This window comes from Lampris incognitus, chromosome 6 (genome assembly GCF_029633865.1).
Source record: "Lampris incognitus isolate fLamInc1 chromosome 6, fLamInc1.hap2, whole genome shotgun sequence".
NCBI lineage: Eukaryota > Metazoa > Chordata > Actinopteri > Lampriformes > Lampridae > Lampris > Lampris incognitus.
The window spans coordinates 10,047,437-10,066,105 of record NC_079216.1 but is presented as its reverse complement, the minus strand read 5'-3'; the positions used below and the strand labels follow the sequence as shown (position 1 = coordinate 10,066,105).

The window sequence follows — 18,669 nt, the reverse complement described above, 5'->3', positions numbered from 1 at the left end:
AGGGCAAGGTTGAGGGGCCTTAGGTTTAGGGCTTTGACAACACCCACCACTTAAATCACTATACAGACACCACTGTTACCATTGTTGGAGAGAGCCATGCGACTGTTGCATAACGTCATTTCTTCGAGCAGGATGATGGATTTTTGCCCGGGTATCTCACTCACTCGCTCACTCATCACTCGCTCACTCATTCATTCAACTCACCTCACTCACTCACTCAACTCACCTCACTCAACCACTCATTCACTCACTCTCAATCAACTCACTCACTCAACTCACCTCACTCAACCACTCATTCACTCACTCTCAATCAACTCACTCACTCACTCACTCATTCATTCAACTCACCTCACTCAACTCACTCACCCACTCACCTCACTCACTCACTCATTCACTCACCCCACTCAACTCACCCACTCACTCACTCACTCACCCCACTCAACTCACCCACTCACTCACTCACCTCACTCACTCACTCATTCACTCACCCCACTCAACTCACCCACTCACTCATTCACTCACCCCACTCAACTCACCCACTCACTCACTCACCTCAACTCACTCACTCAAGTCACTCACTCAACTCACTCACTCAACTCCCTCAACTCACTCACTCATTCATTCATCTCACCTCACTCAACTCACTCACTCACTCACTCACCTCAACTCACTCACCTCACTCAACTCACCCACCCCACTCAACTCACTCACCCCACTCAACTCACCTCACTCACTCACCTCAACTCACTCACTCACTCACTCACTCACCTCAACTCACTCACTCAACTTACTGACCTCACTCACTCACCTCACTCCATTAGTCACTCACTCACTCTTACTCAACTCACTCACTCAACTCAACTCACTCGCTCACTCAACTCACTCACTCACTCACTCACTCACTCACTCAACTCACTCGCTCACTCAACTCATTCACTCACTCACTCAACTCACTCGCTCACTCAACTCATTCACTCACTCAACTCACTCACTCTCACACACACACACACACACACACACACACACACACACACACACACACACACACACACACACACACACACACAACCCAAAGATGAAAAGCTGAACCATCAAACCCACATGTTGCACTGAAACAGACCATATTCTGGGCACTCTTACATCGTTGATCTTTTCGAGTGCTGCTGAGTAAAAACTTGAATCATGGTTCATGACTGCATTATCAGGAAATATCTATGACCTCAAACAAATGCTGTGCACCCACACACAAAACAATAAAAATACACACACACACACACACACACACACACACACTGGCACCTGCCTTTATACCAAATAAGATGTCTTTATGCCTTTCACTTCTTTTACCTCGCCTGTTAAAGTCTCCACTCCAGACAACCTTCTTCCTCCTACCTGATTCATACGCCTTCCTTCACATACATTCTACCCTCTACCACACATGCGGTGTATTCAGCAAGCGTTTGCCCGGGAGTAGTGACGTGTGCACGCACCTAGGTGTGTGCCTCTACACATATCACCAATGTGTTAAATCTCCTCCTTTCTTGGCTGTACGTTTTTGGAGGAAATGAAAGAAAGACTGCATATGACATGGTATGGTATATGCATGTACCATGTATATCTGCATAACATCTAGAGAACATACAAATACTACATAAAGAAATGGCTATGCATGACCCCTGCCACATGTGATGCCGTAGCTCAGAGGAACGAAGGTTTCCTCATCATCGTAAACTCTTGACATTATTCCCCATTTTCACTGGTTTTTCATATGTGAGTTGTGCGATGACCATGCCACATATACTGCAAGTAAAACTAGATAACCACACACAGGATGTTGTTCCGGAATGTGCCGAGTATAATTTAAGCCTTTGTGTGAAATGTATATGTAGGTCTGTGCATGTGTGTGTGTGTGTGTGTGTGTGTGTGTGTGCACCCATGTGTTCCTGTGAGTGTGTTGAGGGCCATAGATAATGATAACTTCAGAGGGCATGAAAAATGAGTTTGTGTTTGCTTAAAAATGAGCGAGTACATTTTTATCCCTTAAAAGATTTTTCCTTTCTTCTTGTTCTTTTCCATTGTCCTGTGAGGGGGAAAAGGAAAGAGAGAGGGAAAATTATTACAGCATCATGTAGAAAGATACACGAGGCAAACCGCTAAAAACATTTTGTTTGCATTACAATTAGGTTAGGGTGAGTGTGTTATGAATGCCATCAGACCATACGATAAAGGTACTATATGGTCTGATGGACCACACATACAATACAGGTGGGGAGGCAGGAAGAATCAGGAGTGGCCCCGCTAAACACAACCAAGCACGCCTACATCTAACACCATCTCTGCCTATATATTTATTTATGTGTGTGTGTTGTGCAGCATTAGAATCAAAATCTGCTTTCCTTGTGCAACAACTGACAAGGAACGTGAGATGGCGGCTTGCTCACAGGAAACATATGAGATGGACCATGACATTAAAAGCAACCATCAGTCCATTATCCAAGCCACTTATCCCAACCGGGGTAGCGGGATGCTGGAGCCTATCTCAGCAGTCAGTGGGCGGCAGGCGGGGAGACACCCTGGACAGGCCGCCAGTCCATCACAGGGCCCACACACACACACACACATACACACCTAGGGACAATTAAGTATGGCCGATTCAGCTGACCAACATGTCTTTGGACCGTGGGAGGAAACCGGAGCCCCCACATTAAAAAAACAGAGTATCCAAAATGTACTATACATTTGCTTTGTGCTAATTCAACTAGGCATAACCCCCAGCACTCCCCTCTCTCCTTCAGTCCTCAAAACAGCCTAAGACTTGTAAACCTGGGATGCACTTAGACAGCAAAACCCTTCCGGGGTCTGCAGTCTGTACAATAACACATTCAGACATTCATAACTATAATTCATCCATCTGTCCATCCATTACCCAAACCGCTTATCCTGCTCTCAGGGTGGCGGGGACTATAATTCATGACATGATAGGTTATAATATTACAATTATTATAAGTCATTAATGTCATTAATTATTATAATTAATTATTATTTATTCTATTATCTATTTATATCATTAGTAGCCATTAATTATTATATCCCTGCGACCCTGAGTAGGATAAAGGGTTTGGATGATGAATGAATGGATGAATGAATGAATGATTAGAAGTGTACTATGGTACAGGTGGTTACGGCGCTTTAGCAAACCCGTTTCACACAGACAGTCGCCGCGTGTGTGAAGTGTGCACACATCTGATTTGAAGCATCAGGAGTCCAACACACCTGAGCGGAGTTTACATTTTTCAGATTTTTCAAATACTTGAAATACACGCAGCGCTTTTTTTTTTCTTCTTCTTCCAAAGTACAATCAAACTGGGTCAGTAAGGGGAAACAAAATAAAGTGCATTTCCAAGTGTGATGCTGTCTAGTGCAACAATACTCAGGCTCGTTAGTCCAACTGAATCTAACAAATACAACTTTAAGTGTTAATATTAGCATGCTGATTCCTAACTATGATTTATTGCAGAAACAAGGAAAGACAGCAACTGGAAGTTAATACACCTGTATTTAAGTGAAATTACCCTCCAAAATATCCTCTCTTACATAGTAGTTTTATTAATCCTAACGGTTTTGTCAGATGATGTGGCACATTTCTTTAGGCGGTCGCGACACCGCTGTTGGACTGCATTTTTAATTTTCCATCCCCTCCAACCGCACAACGAAACACCTGGACAGATGTGTTTGAGTTACTCACTTGGAGGCGTCCAGTTTCTGCTGCTCCAGAATCCTCTGCTGTGCCTCCCAGTTGGCCTTCTCCTCCTCAAACACGCGTCTCTTCTCCTCCAGCTCTTTGTACTGGGCCTCCAGGTTCTTCTTCATCTGCTCGTGACGCCGCTCCAGCTGGGAGGAGGTGACAGTTGGGGACGAGCGTGACGTTGTTGCGTAACATAAAAACAGCATGTAGCGCTCCAAAATATAGCGACAATCACGACGGTGCACGACACACCCCACTACTTTTTCACTCTCTCTCTCTGTCACACACACACACACACACACACACACACACACATATACACACACACACACACACACACACAGAAATTCCCAAACGCAAACATATTCCTTGGCCTACCTCGGCCTCAGAGTCCTTCAGTTTCTGTTTCTTCTCCTTGACCTTCATCTCAAACACCTGCTCCATCTCTGTCTCCATCTTCTTCATCTTCATCACGTGCTCCCTCCGCTCCTCTTCCATCTGGGCCAGGGGACTCCTTTTGAAAAGGGCAGATGGCAAAATGCAAAGGTCAACGAAACTGACTTTTTTTTTTTGGATTTTTCTCCCCAATTGTATCCGGCCAATTACCCCACTCTTCCGAGCCGTCCCGGTCGCTGCTCCACCCCCTCTGCCGATCCGGGGGGGGCTGCTCCACCCCCTCTGCCGATCCGGGGAGGGCTGCAGACCACCACATGCCTCCTCCCATACATGTGGAGTCGCCAGCTGCTTCTTTTCACCTGACAGTGAGGAGTTTCACCAGGGGGATGTAGCGTGTGGGAGGATCACGCTATTCCCCCCCCAGTTCCCTCTCCCTCCTGAACAGGCACCCCGACCGACCAGAGGAGGCGCTAGTGCAGCAACCAGGACACACACCCACATCCGGCTTCCCACCCGCAGACAAGGCCGATTGTAGGGAAGCCTGACCAAGCCGGGGGTAACACGGGGATTTGAACCGCTGACGGGATAGACCGCCATGCTGCCTGGACACTCCTATGAAAGTGACTTTTTGGGGTGTCAAAGCAGTACAGGGAAGGCGTGCATAGAAAACCAGGCAGAAAAGAGTCAAACGCCATTGGGATGGTCAACAGCTTTACAGCGTTGGTAAAATCAAACAGCGAAACTTAAGTTCAAAACATTCAGACCTTCGGCTGAACCAAATGCACTCAAGGAGGAACGCAATGAGGTCACCACAACACGGGACACGGAGCGGAGCTGTCGAGCCAACACAAATCTGCAAATCTTGCCTCACAATTCTAAAAGTGGAACCCCCTCCTTTGCTTATGTGGACCGTGAGCGGTTTCTTACTCACGAGGTTGGAGAAAGCGAGCGTGTCTTACTTGGTGAGCTGTCCTTTGGTTTTGGAGGTGTCCACGCCGTTGCAGGTGACAGCCGCCAGTTTCTTGCTGCGGTAGTTTTCGTAGTGGACGTTGTTGGTGACGTCCTTTAAGTCCTGCATGTGGGTCCTACAGGAGGAGAAGAGGAGAAGAGGAGGGTGAGGGGGAGGTGAGAGGAAGCGTGACGGTGAGAGACAGGAGGACATGAGAGAGGGCGGGGGATGGAGAAGAGTGGCGTGAGAAGAGGAGAGTCAAACGGAAATGAGGGCGGTAGGCAAAGAGGAGCGGGGGCGAGGAGTAAAAAGGGGAGCGGGAAGGAGGTCGGTGTGTGTGTGTGTGTGTGTGTGTGTGTGATAGAAGGGCAATAGGGACAATAGGGAAGTCGGGCAGAGTTATGGTAACAGAATCAAACAGACCGACGACACACAGCACTTACAAGTGCTCTTTGCTTTCTATGTTTAAAGCAGGCGTGGAGTTACCAGTGGGACGGAGAAATGTGAAGCTGAGCCCGGCCTGAAACCATGTAGTTACATAAAAATGTCATTCTAATCTGAGCCGAGTGTTGTGGGTCCAGCTCCGTATAATTTGCTTTGCGGAGAGATGTCGAGCTCTGATACAAAAGGCTTCCCAAAACCTACTTCCACACCGAAGTGGAGAATACGTCGTGTTCCCAGATCTGAAAGAGCAATACAAGTGTGCTTATAATGCTACGTAGCAAAAAAAAATGAATGCCGTTTCATTTTTTTGGGGGGGGGGGGTTTCCCCCCCTTTTTACCCCGATTGTATCCGGCCAATTACCCCACTCTTCCGAGCCGTCCCGGTCGCTGCTCCATCCCTCTGCCGATCCGGGGAGGGCTGCAGACTGCCACGTGCCTCCTCCCATACATGTGGAGTCGCCAGCCGCTTCTTTTCACCTGACAGTGAGGAGTTTCACCAGGGGGACGTAGCGGGTGGGAGGATCACGCTATTCCCCCCAGTTCCCCCCTGAACTGGCGCCCCGACCGACCAGAGGAGGCGCTAGTGCAGCGACCAGGACACACACCCACATCCGGCTTCCCACCCGCAGACACGGCCGAGTGTGGCTGTAGGGATGCCCGACCAAGGTGGAGGTAACACGAGGATCCGATCCCCGTGTTAGTAGGCCGCCACGCTACCCGGACGCCCGTCAGGCAGGTTTTGATGCATAGAGTCCTATGGAGTTAAGGGAGTGTGATGTTCGGCCGGTGTCTCACCTGATCAGCATGTTTCGTAGCACGGTGAAGTCACAGTGCTCTCCGTTCTCCACTGAAACACAAAGGCGGCAAAACAAAGAGAGAGAATGATGCAAATATTAGCGTCGCCTCTTTAAATCTGCGCGGCACAGCTTCACAAAAGACACCATTAAATGGTCTATCACTACAATCTAACTACAAATACAAAGCAAGCAGTGATATCTGGGCGTCTACCGATGCTCGACATGCGTCTAACTTCCGGGTACTGTGGGTGCTATCTGGTCTAATGTGGGGGGGAGGCCAAATGAAAGTAAGTGCAGCAGACTTGGTGTCAACTTGGCGGGGTTAATCTCTAGTTTGTAAGTGGCACAGATACCGAGGCAGTCAAAGAGAGATGGTAATATTAGGAGTGAATTTTGGTGAGTGACACCAATGCAATGTAGAAACAAAAACAAAAACAAGCAAAAATCACACACGCACAAAAATGACGCTATATTAAGCTGAGTTCACGGAGCAAGACCCCACATACACACCACAGGACACAACACTCATTTGCTCGTCAGGTGTTTCACACAGGTAAGGGCACATTGACGGTATTCCAGATGTGGTCTGGGTACAGAGCAACAGTAAAAGACACGTGAGACATTGGCATTAGTACTGAGTAAACGCACACATTAAGCGAGTTAATTCAAAAGTCAAGACAGACGTCACACCGTTCAAATCCTGACACGCAAGACAGGAGAGAGGACATGTCTGGGTCAGACAAACGGCAGCACACGTTCCCTTTCACATCCGACAGTTAGATGACTGTGAGCTTTCGTCTCGACATCGGCGATGTGGTTACATGATCGGGTGATCGGATGGGATTCTGGAAAAGGACTGCAGATAGACTGCTGCGGCGGATGTGTGTGGTGTTGGAGAATGATCACCTCGCTCTCTGCCTCATCAAAAACGGCACTCCTTATCGGTGAACCTCCGCCCCGCCGGCGGTCAATCAACATCAGGGGAGCGAACAAGGAGGACACCTTACCATTGATGAAACTTAAGGAGTCCTGCTCCTTGGCATTCCAAGCCAGCCAATCACCTCCTGTCTCTTCTAGCTGAGGGAGCTCTGACGGAGGGGAGGGGTATGGTTTTTCAGTTACGGTCACACCATGTTGGGGGCAAAATCTGGGCCTGAGGCGCATGGGTTATTATGGCTCAGACTCTGCCCACATCTGACCCAGAATCCACCCGCAATTTGGCCCAGATTCAGCCCAGATTTGGCCCAGAATAACACCATAGCCTGCACCTACCCAGCTGACCGGCCGAAGTGGAGTGAACTTTTAGGGTGATTGGGGGGGGGGGGGAGGGGGGCGGGTGTTACAAGAGGTTCGAACCATGACCAGTTGGGAGCGCTAGTCTCAATGGAAGGTCAAGCAGAGGGGCTGTGAGGGATCACAGGGGTCATGGCAAACACAACAGGGGTTGTGACTAACTCTAGCGGGGTACAGACCCAACTTTTAGACGGATAGCAAAAAACACCTGATGTATAGAAAGGAAAAAAAAACAATACCTTAGCTGATTCCTTGCAGAAGCCCTTGATTGGTCAGTTATTTGCCCAGGTGACATGGATATTGATGGAAAACTACTGTTGCCAAAGCAACTCTGTCCATCAGGTGTTTTGAGCCAGAGCCGTAGCTACTAGCACTGTTGACTTAGGCCATGATGATGAACTACGTTGACTTCATGAGTCGAGAGCACACAGCTGTTTACGTGGAACATGCGTTTAAGTGCGACTGTCTACATGTGAAAGGCTTCAACGCCCAACCTCCCGTTCCCCGAAACGACGTGCGAGAACTCACGGTGCCAAGCCAAATGTTACCTTAATGATGACTTTAGCAAGAAGCTACGGTACATGCCCTTTCAGAGGAGCTAAACCTCCCCATAGGCCACTCGTGATGAGCCTATAAGCGATGAGTTAATACGGTGGATCCCGATCTTTGGTCCAGTAACAACCTTAGCGCTGCACACCTTTTGGGTTTGGCCCCTCTGATAACACAACTGGTTCACCTCAAACAAGACGTGTAGTGAGCTGAACCAGGTGTGATGACGCTGGGCTATAACCACATGTGCTCCGCTATGTGTTGTCACAGGAGCAGAGAAGGGAGCCACACAGTTAGAAGATGATGCAGTTCTATTGCAGCAGCAGCAGCAGCATCAGCACCAAACAGCCTCTAGTTTTCTCCATGACTATTAACAGCATCAGACCTGGGACAAAAATGCGGAAATATCTTGTAAATACCCGGATACACGTGACGATTAGAAATTTGGGGGAGATTTAAATTGAAGTTGACCGCATGCATCGGTGTATCCGAAAATATTTCATCGGGTTTTTTTTTTTTTTAGCCCAAGTCTGATTAGAGCATCGGTTTGACCATCAGCCTAATGGTGAGACAACATAGCAAGAGAAAGGGTGGAGAAAAAAGAGGGGCGGAAGGGGGGGGGGGTAGGCTGAGAAAGAGGGGTGTAGGAGGGGAGTGGTAAAAAGTGAAAGGTGACTTTGTTTACCAAAAATGCCCTCTGTAAGTCATGGAAAAGAATAGAAAAAGAAAACACAGGGGAAGAAAAAAAAGAAATGAAAAAAGTGAAAGACTGATAAACGGTCAACCACAGAGCAACACTTCAAAATGAACGATATTTAAGAGTACCTGTGTATAGCCTGTCTTACAGAGGACTTAAGAACAAGAGATAACTCAGTAAAAGCCAATGTCAGACCGCTAACAACAACTCATCGTGGCTAAGGGTGAAAACACAGCGACAATTTAAGTCTCTTTCTCCGACTGGGGCGAGCCAGCCCTCGCTGCCATACAGGAACAGCATATCCCACAATGCACTTTGTCTGTCCTCCTTTTCCAGAATCCCGGTCGGTGTCAGACCCACGCCGTATGAAAGGTGTGGGCGTGTGTGTGTGTGTGCATAACGGGGTGGGTGGAGGGATTCTTGTCGGAGATTCGCCGACACTACACACAACAGTAACAACGACCCACCAACACGCTTCGGCTCCTCGTTTCACAGGCGCCATTGTCTGACCAAGATGCAACGACACACAGAAGTACCCCGTCTTCATAGAAAAATAACATAAAAAATCTGGTGGGGGAAATAAAGTGTATGTCCCTTAGGGTAAGGACAGATATGGCACATCTAAAGGGAAAAACTGTCTTGCTGCATGCTCAATAATCCAGGTAGGAAAATCAAAGAAGGTTGAATCAGCTCATCCGGACACAACGTTGCATCCGGATGAACTGATTCAACCTTCTTCGAAAGGGAAAAAAAACTGTACGTCTTGACACCGCAGTGAAATCTGGACCCCGAGCGGTGGGGCCACCCCTTTAGTGTGTCCCCGGCACGACCCGGAAGTTTTGATGATAAAGCTCATTCGATGGCTCATTTACTGACAATACAGCCGAGTGTCGCCTTTGCAGCTTGGTCACATAATGGGAGCTCTTTTCTTCTGTCCTTCAGAGAGCCTGGCGGTGGTCTGGGTGGACCTACCTTCTGCCACGCCCCAGGGGTACTGGCGACCTCTGACCTTTCTGCCGTTCACCTCAATCACCACATTGCTGCCGACTACCGCCAGCGGCATCTTCTCCTGAAGCAGAATTTAAAAAAAATATATATAATACAATGCATAAAATGTATTTTTCTGGGCAGCATCAGATATGACAATAGCGAATTTGCAAAACTGGCACAAAGTTGAAAGCGGCCCCGCACATCCACAACACACGACGTGGCCGCAATTATACTGTATGTTTTTTTTCTTAAGCCCACAGTACCAGAGTGAATACTCACAGAAAGTTAAAACTTTAAATGTAACGCTAAGTCGCACATTTTATGCCTATTCTTCTGGGAGTGGGATCAGTTTATGCATTGCTTATCACGCCGCTATGACATCAATACATACATACATACATACATACATACATACATACATACATACATACATACATACATACATACATACATACATACATACATACATACATACATACATACAATTATGGCAAAAGTCCAAATCTCAAACAGTGCAAGTGAAACATAATTTCCCTTGCTTTAACACAAATAACCCTTCACTGCTGCTCCTACAATGTCGGCCGCCACCGGCGCTATGGCCATGATAATACACGACCGCGCCCAAGCAACGTCTTCTGTAATAGAGACGATGATGAGTAAGGTTTTCAGCATATGTATATATCAAAAGGGAGAAACAAACAAAGAGAACAACACGCTTGTTACCAGAGGCAACAATTACTGGGGCGGATAATTAGCATGGATGATAATTGCTGGGGAAAGTCATTAAACTGGGTCTATATATAGTATTGATGAGCAGTTGGATAATGCGGCTGACAGGCACGGACAATAGGCCGGAGGGTGCTGCAGGGGAGAGTTATTGACTAACACACAGACTGATTTGCTGGCTGTTTGTGCCTCCGTACCCACTCCCTCGTCTCTCTGTTTGTCTCTCTCTCGCCTCGCGAAGAGGGATTACAAAGCTTTGATTCCTTATGCTGAATATGGGTCACTCTGGCACGAAGCTAAAAAACAACCCGAGCGGGACGCCGCTCTTTGTTCGAGCCGTCTGGTCCACAGTACCTTGATCTTGCGGATGAGCTTACTGTCCTCGTCGTCCTCTGTGTCTGGAAACTCATAGATCTTTATCTTGTGTTCCTGAATCTCCTTCATAATCTGGGGAGTAGAGAGGACAAATTAAGAAGTGCACACACATGCAGACAGATAGGTGCAAGCACGCATGTGTGCACGCAGACACACACACATATATATATACGTATACACACACACACACACACACACACACACACCTGTTTTTTGAAAAGCTGGCATTCTTCAGGTGTCAATGTGTCCGCCTTGGCAATTAGAGGGATGACGTTGACCTTGTCATGGAGTCTCTTCATGAACTCGATGTCTAATGGCTTTAAACTGAAGAGGAGACATAAACACAGCTCTGAGCAACCCAACACAAAAATACACTTTACACATCATGAGTACATTTGATAACACATCTCTCATGTGTATGGATTTTTCAATACCCCCCACCCCCCCCCCCATGGTCATTTTTTTCTCAAACCAGTGATACAAAAAGGTTGAGCCGGAGAGCCCATCCATCCATTTCACTCCTATGCAAGAGTGAATGAGATGTATTGTGTTTGTGCTAGCGGAGGCTTAACGGATAATGCAAACGAAGGGAGTATTTACACAGCAGTTACACCAAACTAGAGGGCATTGAGCAAACAATGACAAACATGTTTATCTTCTGGAGAAATCATTACTTATACTTGAAAATAGTAACGCTTTAGATATCAGAGCAGTCAGATCTGAAACCCTCACTTTGAATGGACGCCAGAGCTTTGCTGACATGAGCTAAAGGACCCATCCCCAAACCTTGGACCATGTGTTCATTAAAACCATCCAAGTGTCTCCAAGAAACATAAAAAAATGTTATGGAGACGTGCAAAAATAAAAACTTCCAATTTTCCTGAAAGGTAACCACATGGTTTTAAAGAACTACTTTTTTTTTTATTTTGACTAACTTTGCCTGGACTTTACTCTGACGAGAATAAGCAACACTTCCACTTTATACTTTTTCCACCTCTGCAGCAGAGGTCACGCATGCTTGCCGGTTTCATACTTGACACCCAGATACCAAAACGGGGCCCGGCGGCCTGTCCAGGGTGTCTCCCCGCCTGCCGCCCAATGACTGCTGGGATAGGCTCCAGCATTCCCCTCAGCCCTGAGAGCAGGATAAGCTGTTTGGATGGATGGATGGATGGATCTCAACACTGTGCCTTGTGAGCGTCTCTGACTGCCTCACTGGAGAAACTAATGTAATGCACACAATCACCAAGAGGGGGCTCACATGCCCCACAAAGCAATGGAAGTAGCCCACAGCAAAGAAACAATGGACACCAAAGAATGGTGACTCTCTGAGGGATGTGTTTTCCCCTGGTGACCACTGGTGATAACGTCATTAGACGCTGATGAGGGATAGGTGCTGTAATGCTCAGTCAGTGCAGCTCCCCATCAAGGGGTTCTTCTTCAGTTGCCTGGGCCACAGAGAAGCAGCTCTTCCCCGGCACCAATGCTGTGGGGCTGTTGAGGTACAACTGGAGGTGGGGGCTATACATGGAGAAGCATACTCTCACTTCTGTCTCCATTTGTGTGTGTGTGTGTGTGTTTGTGTGTTCGCTTGGACGTTGTTGGTGCACGTTTACCACGCGCCTATATGGATGTCCATTTCAGTTTATACGCACACATGCAAACTAACTGCACGTTTGTATGGCTGTATGCATGCTTGTGTGTGTGGGAAATACTGTGTCTGTGTGTGTGTGTGTGCATGTGTGTGCAGGGGGTGGCAGCAAATCCAAGGAATGCAGAAATACAAAGACGGCACAAACCAGCTGTTCATGGGTCAGAGTGGGTGTACGAGTTAGAGAGGGAGCGAAAGAGAGAGAGACTGTCCCACTTTTACTAAAAGCTCAGCACGGGGTCGGGGCGGAGCGCTGCTCCTTGGTGAACTTGGGGAGGACAGGAGACAATACTCATGCGTGAGCTTGCCTTTCCACACATGCGTGTCTGTTTACAAGAGTTCAGACTGGCGACGCATCAAAGAGGCCCTTCGCTGAGCGAGCCCCCTGATAAATGAGCGGTCGGGGGGTATGTGTGTCTGAGCAGGAGGAGATAGGAGGAGTCGGGGGGGGGGTGAGGTGGGCGAGGGGGTCGGGGCCAGGAGCCAGAGGAGGTAGTGACTTTTAAGTCGAACCGAAACACTTGTCATGTTTCAGTGGTTTCTAACAGAGCGGGGTCAGACGGTACTTGCGGATAATTGTTATTTATGGGTAAGGGTTTGCTTGGGATGCCGCAAGAGTAGGGTCTGTTCGGCCCGTTCGGTTAAACTTTCGGGTCGTATTCGTGACGGAGAACCAACCAGCCGGAACAGCAGAGTAAACAAAATGCAACCATCTGAAGTATTTGCAAATCCTGTTTGACCCACGCCTGCGTCTCGAACCGCTGGACTGATGCTACGGTATCGCAGTCAAGACTTTTGCTTTCAAAGAAGCTTATTGCTGACAAAAATATAAGTTACATGCAGCTCAGATGCAGGTACCCATCCATCCATCCATCCGTCCATCCATCCATCCATCCATCCATCCATCCATCCATCCATCCATCCATCTGTCTATCAAGAGTGAGAGATGAAAGCCAACAGGCCTGAGTTCTGTCATCCAACACACTTTGAACCATCACAAAAACAGCAGAAAGGGACTAAATACTGGGGGGGGGGGTTGGTAAAGGAGCTGAGCAACCTAAACACATAACACATGTGGACACTGAGAGGAACGTCGACATTCCCGGAGATCGTCCCTCTCGTTTAACTTACTGACACCTATTCTGGCCTGTGGTAACTGTAACTGTGTTTGAGCCAAACTCCAGATCCAAATCCAAGAGATCTGTTCAAAATGACACAGAGGTGCCAGTATTGTTGCCTCACCGCCGACCCCCACCCCCCCAATAAAAAGCCCAACATGGCAGAACCTTCTGTGTCGTATCTGTGGGTGAAGGTCTTTTACGAGTGTCTTCTGCCGTATCTGCTTGCTAGCCACAACAACTCTACTTCCTCGTCACTTCTGCTGCTCGCTTTCCTCTTCTTCATTTGGCTCCGACGCTGAAGATGGAAAACGCTTTGCAGCACATCGTTTTTCCTTATTAAGTCACCACCCCGTGGCGTCCGGGTAGCATAGCGGTCTATTCTGTTGCCTACCAACACGGGGATCGCCGGTTCGAATCCCCGTGTTACCTCCGGCTCGGTCGGGCGTCCCCACAGACACAATTGGCCGCGTCTGCGGGTGGGAAGCCGGATGTGGGTATGTGTCCTGGTCGCTGCACTAGCGCCTCCTCTGGTGGGTCGGGGTGCCCGTTCGGGGTGGGTGGAGGGGGACTGGAGGGAATAGTGTCAGCCTCCTACATGCTGCTACGTCCCCCTGGCGAAACTCCTCACTGTCAGGTGAAAAGAAGCGGCTGGCGACTCCACATGTATCGGGGGAGGCACGTGGTGGTCTGCAGCCCTCCCCGGATAGGCAGAGGGGGGCGGAGCAGCGACCGGGACGGCTCAGAGGAGCGGGGTAATTGGCCGGGTACGATGGGAGAAAAAAAAAAATCCCCCAAAAAATAAGAAAATGCCTGCATGTAAAACCTTCAGGATCGTAACTTCAAGGCCATCTCCTCGATCTTATTCGGGGAATGGCTTTATGTGTTGAAAATCCCCTCAATTGGCATTTTCACACCAGCAGCTCCGTGAAGCCCAGCAGCTTCACGAACAAGGCGGATTTTTACTGCTTCGGCTCGGCCTACATTCGCAACGGCCATCTTGTCACTATTACTAGGAGAGGAGCGGCGGCCTGTGCTACGACGGGTGGGTTTGGACACCGAGGAGAAGATACGAGCCCTTTAATTTGAATCCCTCTCTCCCGCCGCAGTTACTATATCGAGGGACGGCGAAACCTCCGGCGATACTAAGTGAACGCAGGCCGTGTGAGAGACTCCACGATGAGCGGGGGGCGGCAGCGTGTGCGCGTCTAAGACGAGCGCCCGTCCGCGAGTTGCTCTGCTCTGGATTCTCATTGGCTGGCCGGCTCGCTGATAGAGAGCCGTGCTCCACTGAGCATGAGCAGAACCGTGGGTGTTACGTAATCCTTGTGGGTCACAAACGCTCGTCGGAGGGCCTCTCATCTACGGAGAGTACAGACGCATGATGCACACGCACACACCCACACACCTCTCCATGCCGTTGCAGGCTCCTATGACTACAAAGAGAGCACACACAGACACAGATGAAAAGAAATCCAGCAGAAATCCAGGAGTCTACCCTCAGGAAGAGGGTAGACTCCTGGATGGATGCATTGACGTCCTCTGAGCTTGTCCCGCGTCGCAATGCTCATCCAACGCCGCTTTTTGCACTTCGGGATCGCTGGTGATTTGTAGTCACGTGACCGCCCCCTTTGACACTATATTCTTTTCCATATCAGCGTGCAGGCCGGTTTGATGTGATTTGCTCCCAGGAATGTCGCTCCTTTCCTGAAACTCTCACGAGCACAATGAGCCGTCTCTCTCCCCTCGCTCAAATCTCCTTTCGTTCGGCAGAGTAAATAACTCGACGCGGCTTTTATCCTCTGAGTTCACACGTAGCGGAGAGGCTTTGCTCAGGACGGAGTAGGTAACTTCAGACGGGGGGCAGTTCCCCTCTCATGTAACACCCCCCGTGAGTCCCAAACCTCGACTTACATCTGCTTTAAAAGGAGAAGGTATCCCAAGTCCGCGGTGGCGTAGCGGTCTAAGCATCGGCTTGGTGTCGACGCAGTTGCCCACTGGGGACTGGGGTTCGCGCCCCGGTCTCGTCAGATCCAACTATGGCCGGACTCGATGAAGCAGCGATCATTGGCAACGCTGTCTTTGGGAGGGGGGCGGAGTCGGCTTGTGTTCGTCATGTGAATGCGTCTCTGTGTGTGTCGGAAAAACGGTGGTTCGGCTTGGATTCGCCTTGTCACGAAAGTGGGGAGGCGCTTTCCTTCGAGACTGCCGGCCGGAGAGATGCAGCTGGCGAACGCATGCAATACGAGGGTGGGTGTTTGAATTAAAATAGGGATCAATTGGCCACTAAATTGGGAGAAAAAAAAGGGAAAAATCAGAAATAAATTTATAAAAAAAAAAAAAAAGGAGAAGGTATCCTCAACAACAGTTTTCCCCTTCGCCTTGTAATATCTTCTCCGTCCTTATGGACCGGCGTTGTGCACACCGCCCAGGTGTGAACGGTTTCAAAACCCACTCTCGACACCGTGCAATACCCACCCATGTCCGGAGGGGGCGATGAAGTAGAGGCAGCAGTGGACCCTGTTGTCTGGCATCAGCCGGCGGTTGACCCTTGACTCAGCGTTGAGAAAGTCTTCACACTTACTGTCAATGTAGTTGATGACCGGCTGCCAGCTGGGGAATTTGGTGAGAGAGTAGCGTACAGGAGTTGGGAGGAGAAGAGGAAGGAGCAGCGGGAGGGCGAAGAAACAGGAGGGAGGGGCGACAGACGAGAGAGGAGATGCAGGGAGATGGATAGTGTGGGAAAGAGGTTGGAAATGTGAGAAAGGAAAGGAGCGACAAGGAAGGTGAAGAAAATGTAAGCAAGGGAGAGCGAAATGGGGGGGGGGGAGGAGACGGTGAGCAGAAGAGAAAAGGAGAAAGTGTCATTTTTAGGCACAGTTGAACATGGCACATTCAAGGGAGTGGTTAATATTGAGGTTAAGATCAGACCAACAGTTAGAATATCTTCCCTTTATCGCTACCTCTGATAGACACACACACACACACACACACACATAAACAAGCAAACAAACAAAACAAAACAACACAACACTTGTTTCTCACCAGTTGCTGTTATCGACTGCATCTCCAAACCCTGGCGTGTCGACAATGGTGAGTGTGAGCTGGACTCCTCCTTCCTTTATCAGGACTTTGGACTGCTCAACCTGTTACACACACACACACACACACACACACACACACACACACACACACACACACACACACACACACACAGATGTCAGTGCTAGTACACCAGGAACCAAATCCACAGAAACATCTGGTTTGTGTCCCAACGCCGTAAAACTCGCCTGACAAAACTCCGAAACCGATTCTGATTCCCAACCTCATGCAAAACCTCAAGTGTTGCTAATCAACATCTCCTAAAACTGGCACATACACAACACAAAGACTGGCACACACACACAAGCACACTTGACACGAAATACACAACACAAGAGACCTCCCACTCAGTACACTGACACTGCACCCACCCACCCACCCACCCACCCACCGACACCCACACCAACAACATGGCAGTGTTGTTTCAGCCCACGTAATGCCGAAGGCTGCCGGGCGATAAGCGAGTCGGGTGTCATTGTGCGGAGCAGCATCAGCGTAACGGGCCTGAACTCATTGTTTTCTCAAAGCAAAAAAAAAAAAAGCACCACCCCTGACAATGAATGACTCTGTGTATGTCAGTGTTTCCCAGCCCGGTCCTCTCGGACCCCTTGCCCTGCAGATTTCCATTGTAACCCTGCAAAGGTAGGGCTGCCCGTTGTCTAGTTGCTGGATTCAGTGCAAAGTAGCGGCGCTACGCTGTGATGACTCTGGTACTGCGGCGTTTCCCCTGAATCGCCACGTTGGAGCACAATAAAGAGATGTCGCGAAAATGATTTCTACATAAAATCCACGGTCTACAGCAGGGGTGTCAAACTCCAGGCCCTCGAGGGCCGCAGTGTCTGCAGGTATTTGTTGAAACCGTGCACTACGCCACCTGATTTAACTACTTAGCTCACCTCCTGGATCAAGGAGGGAAAGGAGCTAGTTTAATCAGGTGGTGTAGTGCACGGTCGCAACAAATACCTGCAGACACTGCGGCCCTCGAGGCCTGGGGTTTGACACCCCTGGTCTACAGGGGTCATGCGGTTGGTATCGGGGGCGATAATAAAGGACGGCTGATGCCTGCACAGCGGCATCAGCTGAACTGACCAATCATAAATCCCATCAATTCCCTGCGTGGCACCACCTGGAGGCTGCTGTATGACTGTATGAACGCCACGCTCACACATCCAACTCTCTACAAGCGACCAATAAAAAGGGAGAAGCGGGGGAGGAGGGAGGGGGGGCGGGGCTCTGGCATGACGAGGAGTCTTCCTCGCTGTATTGTCAAGATTAAATTCCATACCGGCGGATATGAGAGATGTTAGACAAGTGTTTAACCGAGTCTGCTTTCCCTTTCACTATCTGGGTCTCCGGCACAGGCTCTCTCCGAGGACTCGAGCCGTCTGAGATTCGAAGCCGCGGGTTCAGCGTCGTTATACTCCGTTTATCATGTTGCCGAGGCTATTTGTGCCAAACCCAGCCTTAGTTTTTTTTTTTTGGGGAGCCTTGTTGTTTGTGTTATATTGTTTAGTCGGTCTAATAATACCCCGCCTGCCCTCCTTCACACTCGAGCGCTGGTTACAACCCCGTTATGTAAATATGAAGAAGACAGTGGCAGAAAAAGGTCACTGCCATAGGTTATCAGTTTGCCTCATAAGCCCACATCTGGAAGCCCTAAACACCGGATGGTAACTTGAAAGTGGGGTTTTCACGCCAATCTTAGCCCGTAGCCTATGCGAGGGTCTCCGCGTTATTTGCCGCAGGTCGGCGAAAAGTCCGAACGCCAAAAAATGCGACGCGGCACCACGCACGCTCTCGAGCCAGAGACGCACGAGATTTGTTTTGAGAAGTCTAG

At 49.1% G+C, this 18,669-nt stretch overlaps 1 protein-coding gene across 1 annotated transcript in view; it reads right to left on the bottom strand.

The window, feature by feature from the left end:
• Nucleotides 1-988: 988 nt before the first annotated feature.
• The window catches only part of LOC130114012 (septin-7-like), a 28,263-nt gene continuing 10,582 nt past the window's right edge, over nt 989-18,669 (bottom strand). The window contains exons 3-12 of the mRNA XM_056281734.1: nt 16,776-16,876; nt 16,209-16,343; nt 11,168-11,285; nt 10,941-11,033; nt 9,843-9,939; nt 6,330-6,381; nt 5,101-5,226; nt 4,124-4,259; nt 3,746-3,891; nt 989-2,080 (exon numbers count right to left, since the gene is read on the bottom strand). Of these exons, the coding sequence (XP_056137709.1) occupies nt 2,041-2,080; nt 3,746-3,891; nt 4,124-4,259; nt 5,101-5,226; nt 6,330-6,381; nt 9,843-9,939; nt 10,941-11,033; nt 11,168-11,285; nt 16,209-16,343; nt 16,776-16,876 (1,044 nt within the window). The 3' untranslated portion in view covers nt 989-2,040. The remainder of the gene's footprint in view (nt 2,081-3,745; nt 3,892-4,123; nt 4,260-5,100; nt 5,227-6,329; nt 6,382-9,842; nt 9,940-10,940; nt 11,034-11,167; nt 11,286-16,208; nt 16,344-16,775; nt 16,877-18,669) is intronic.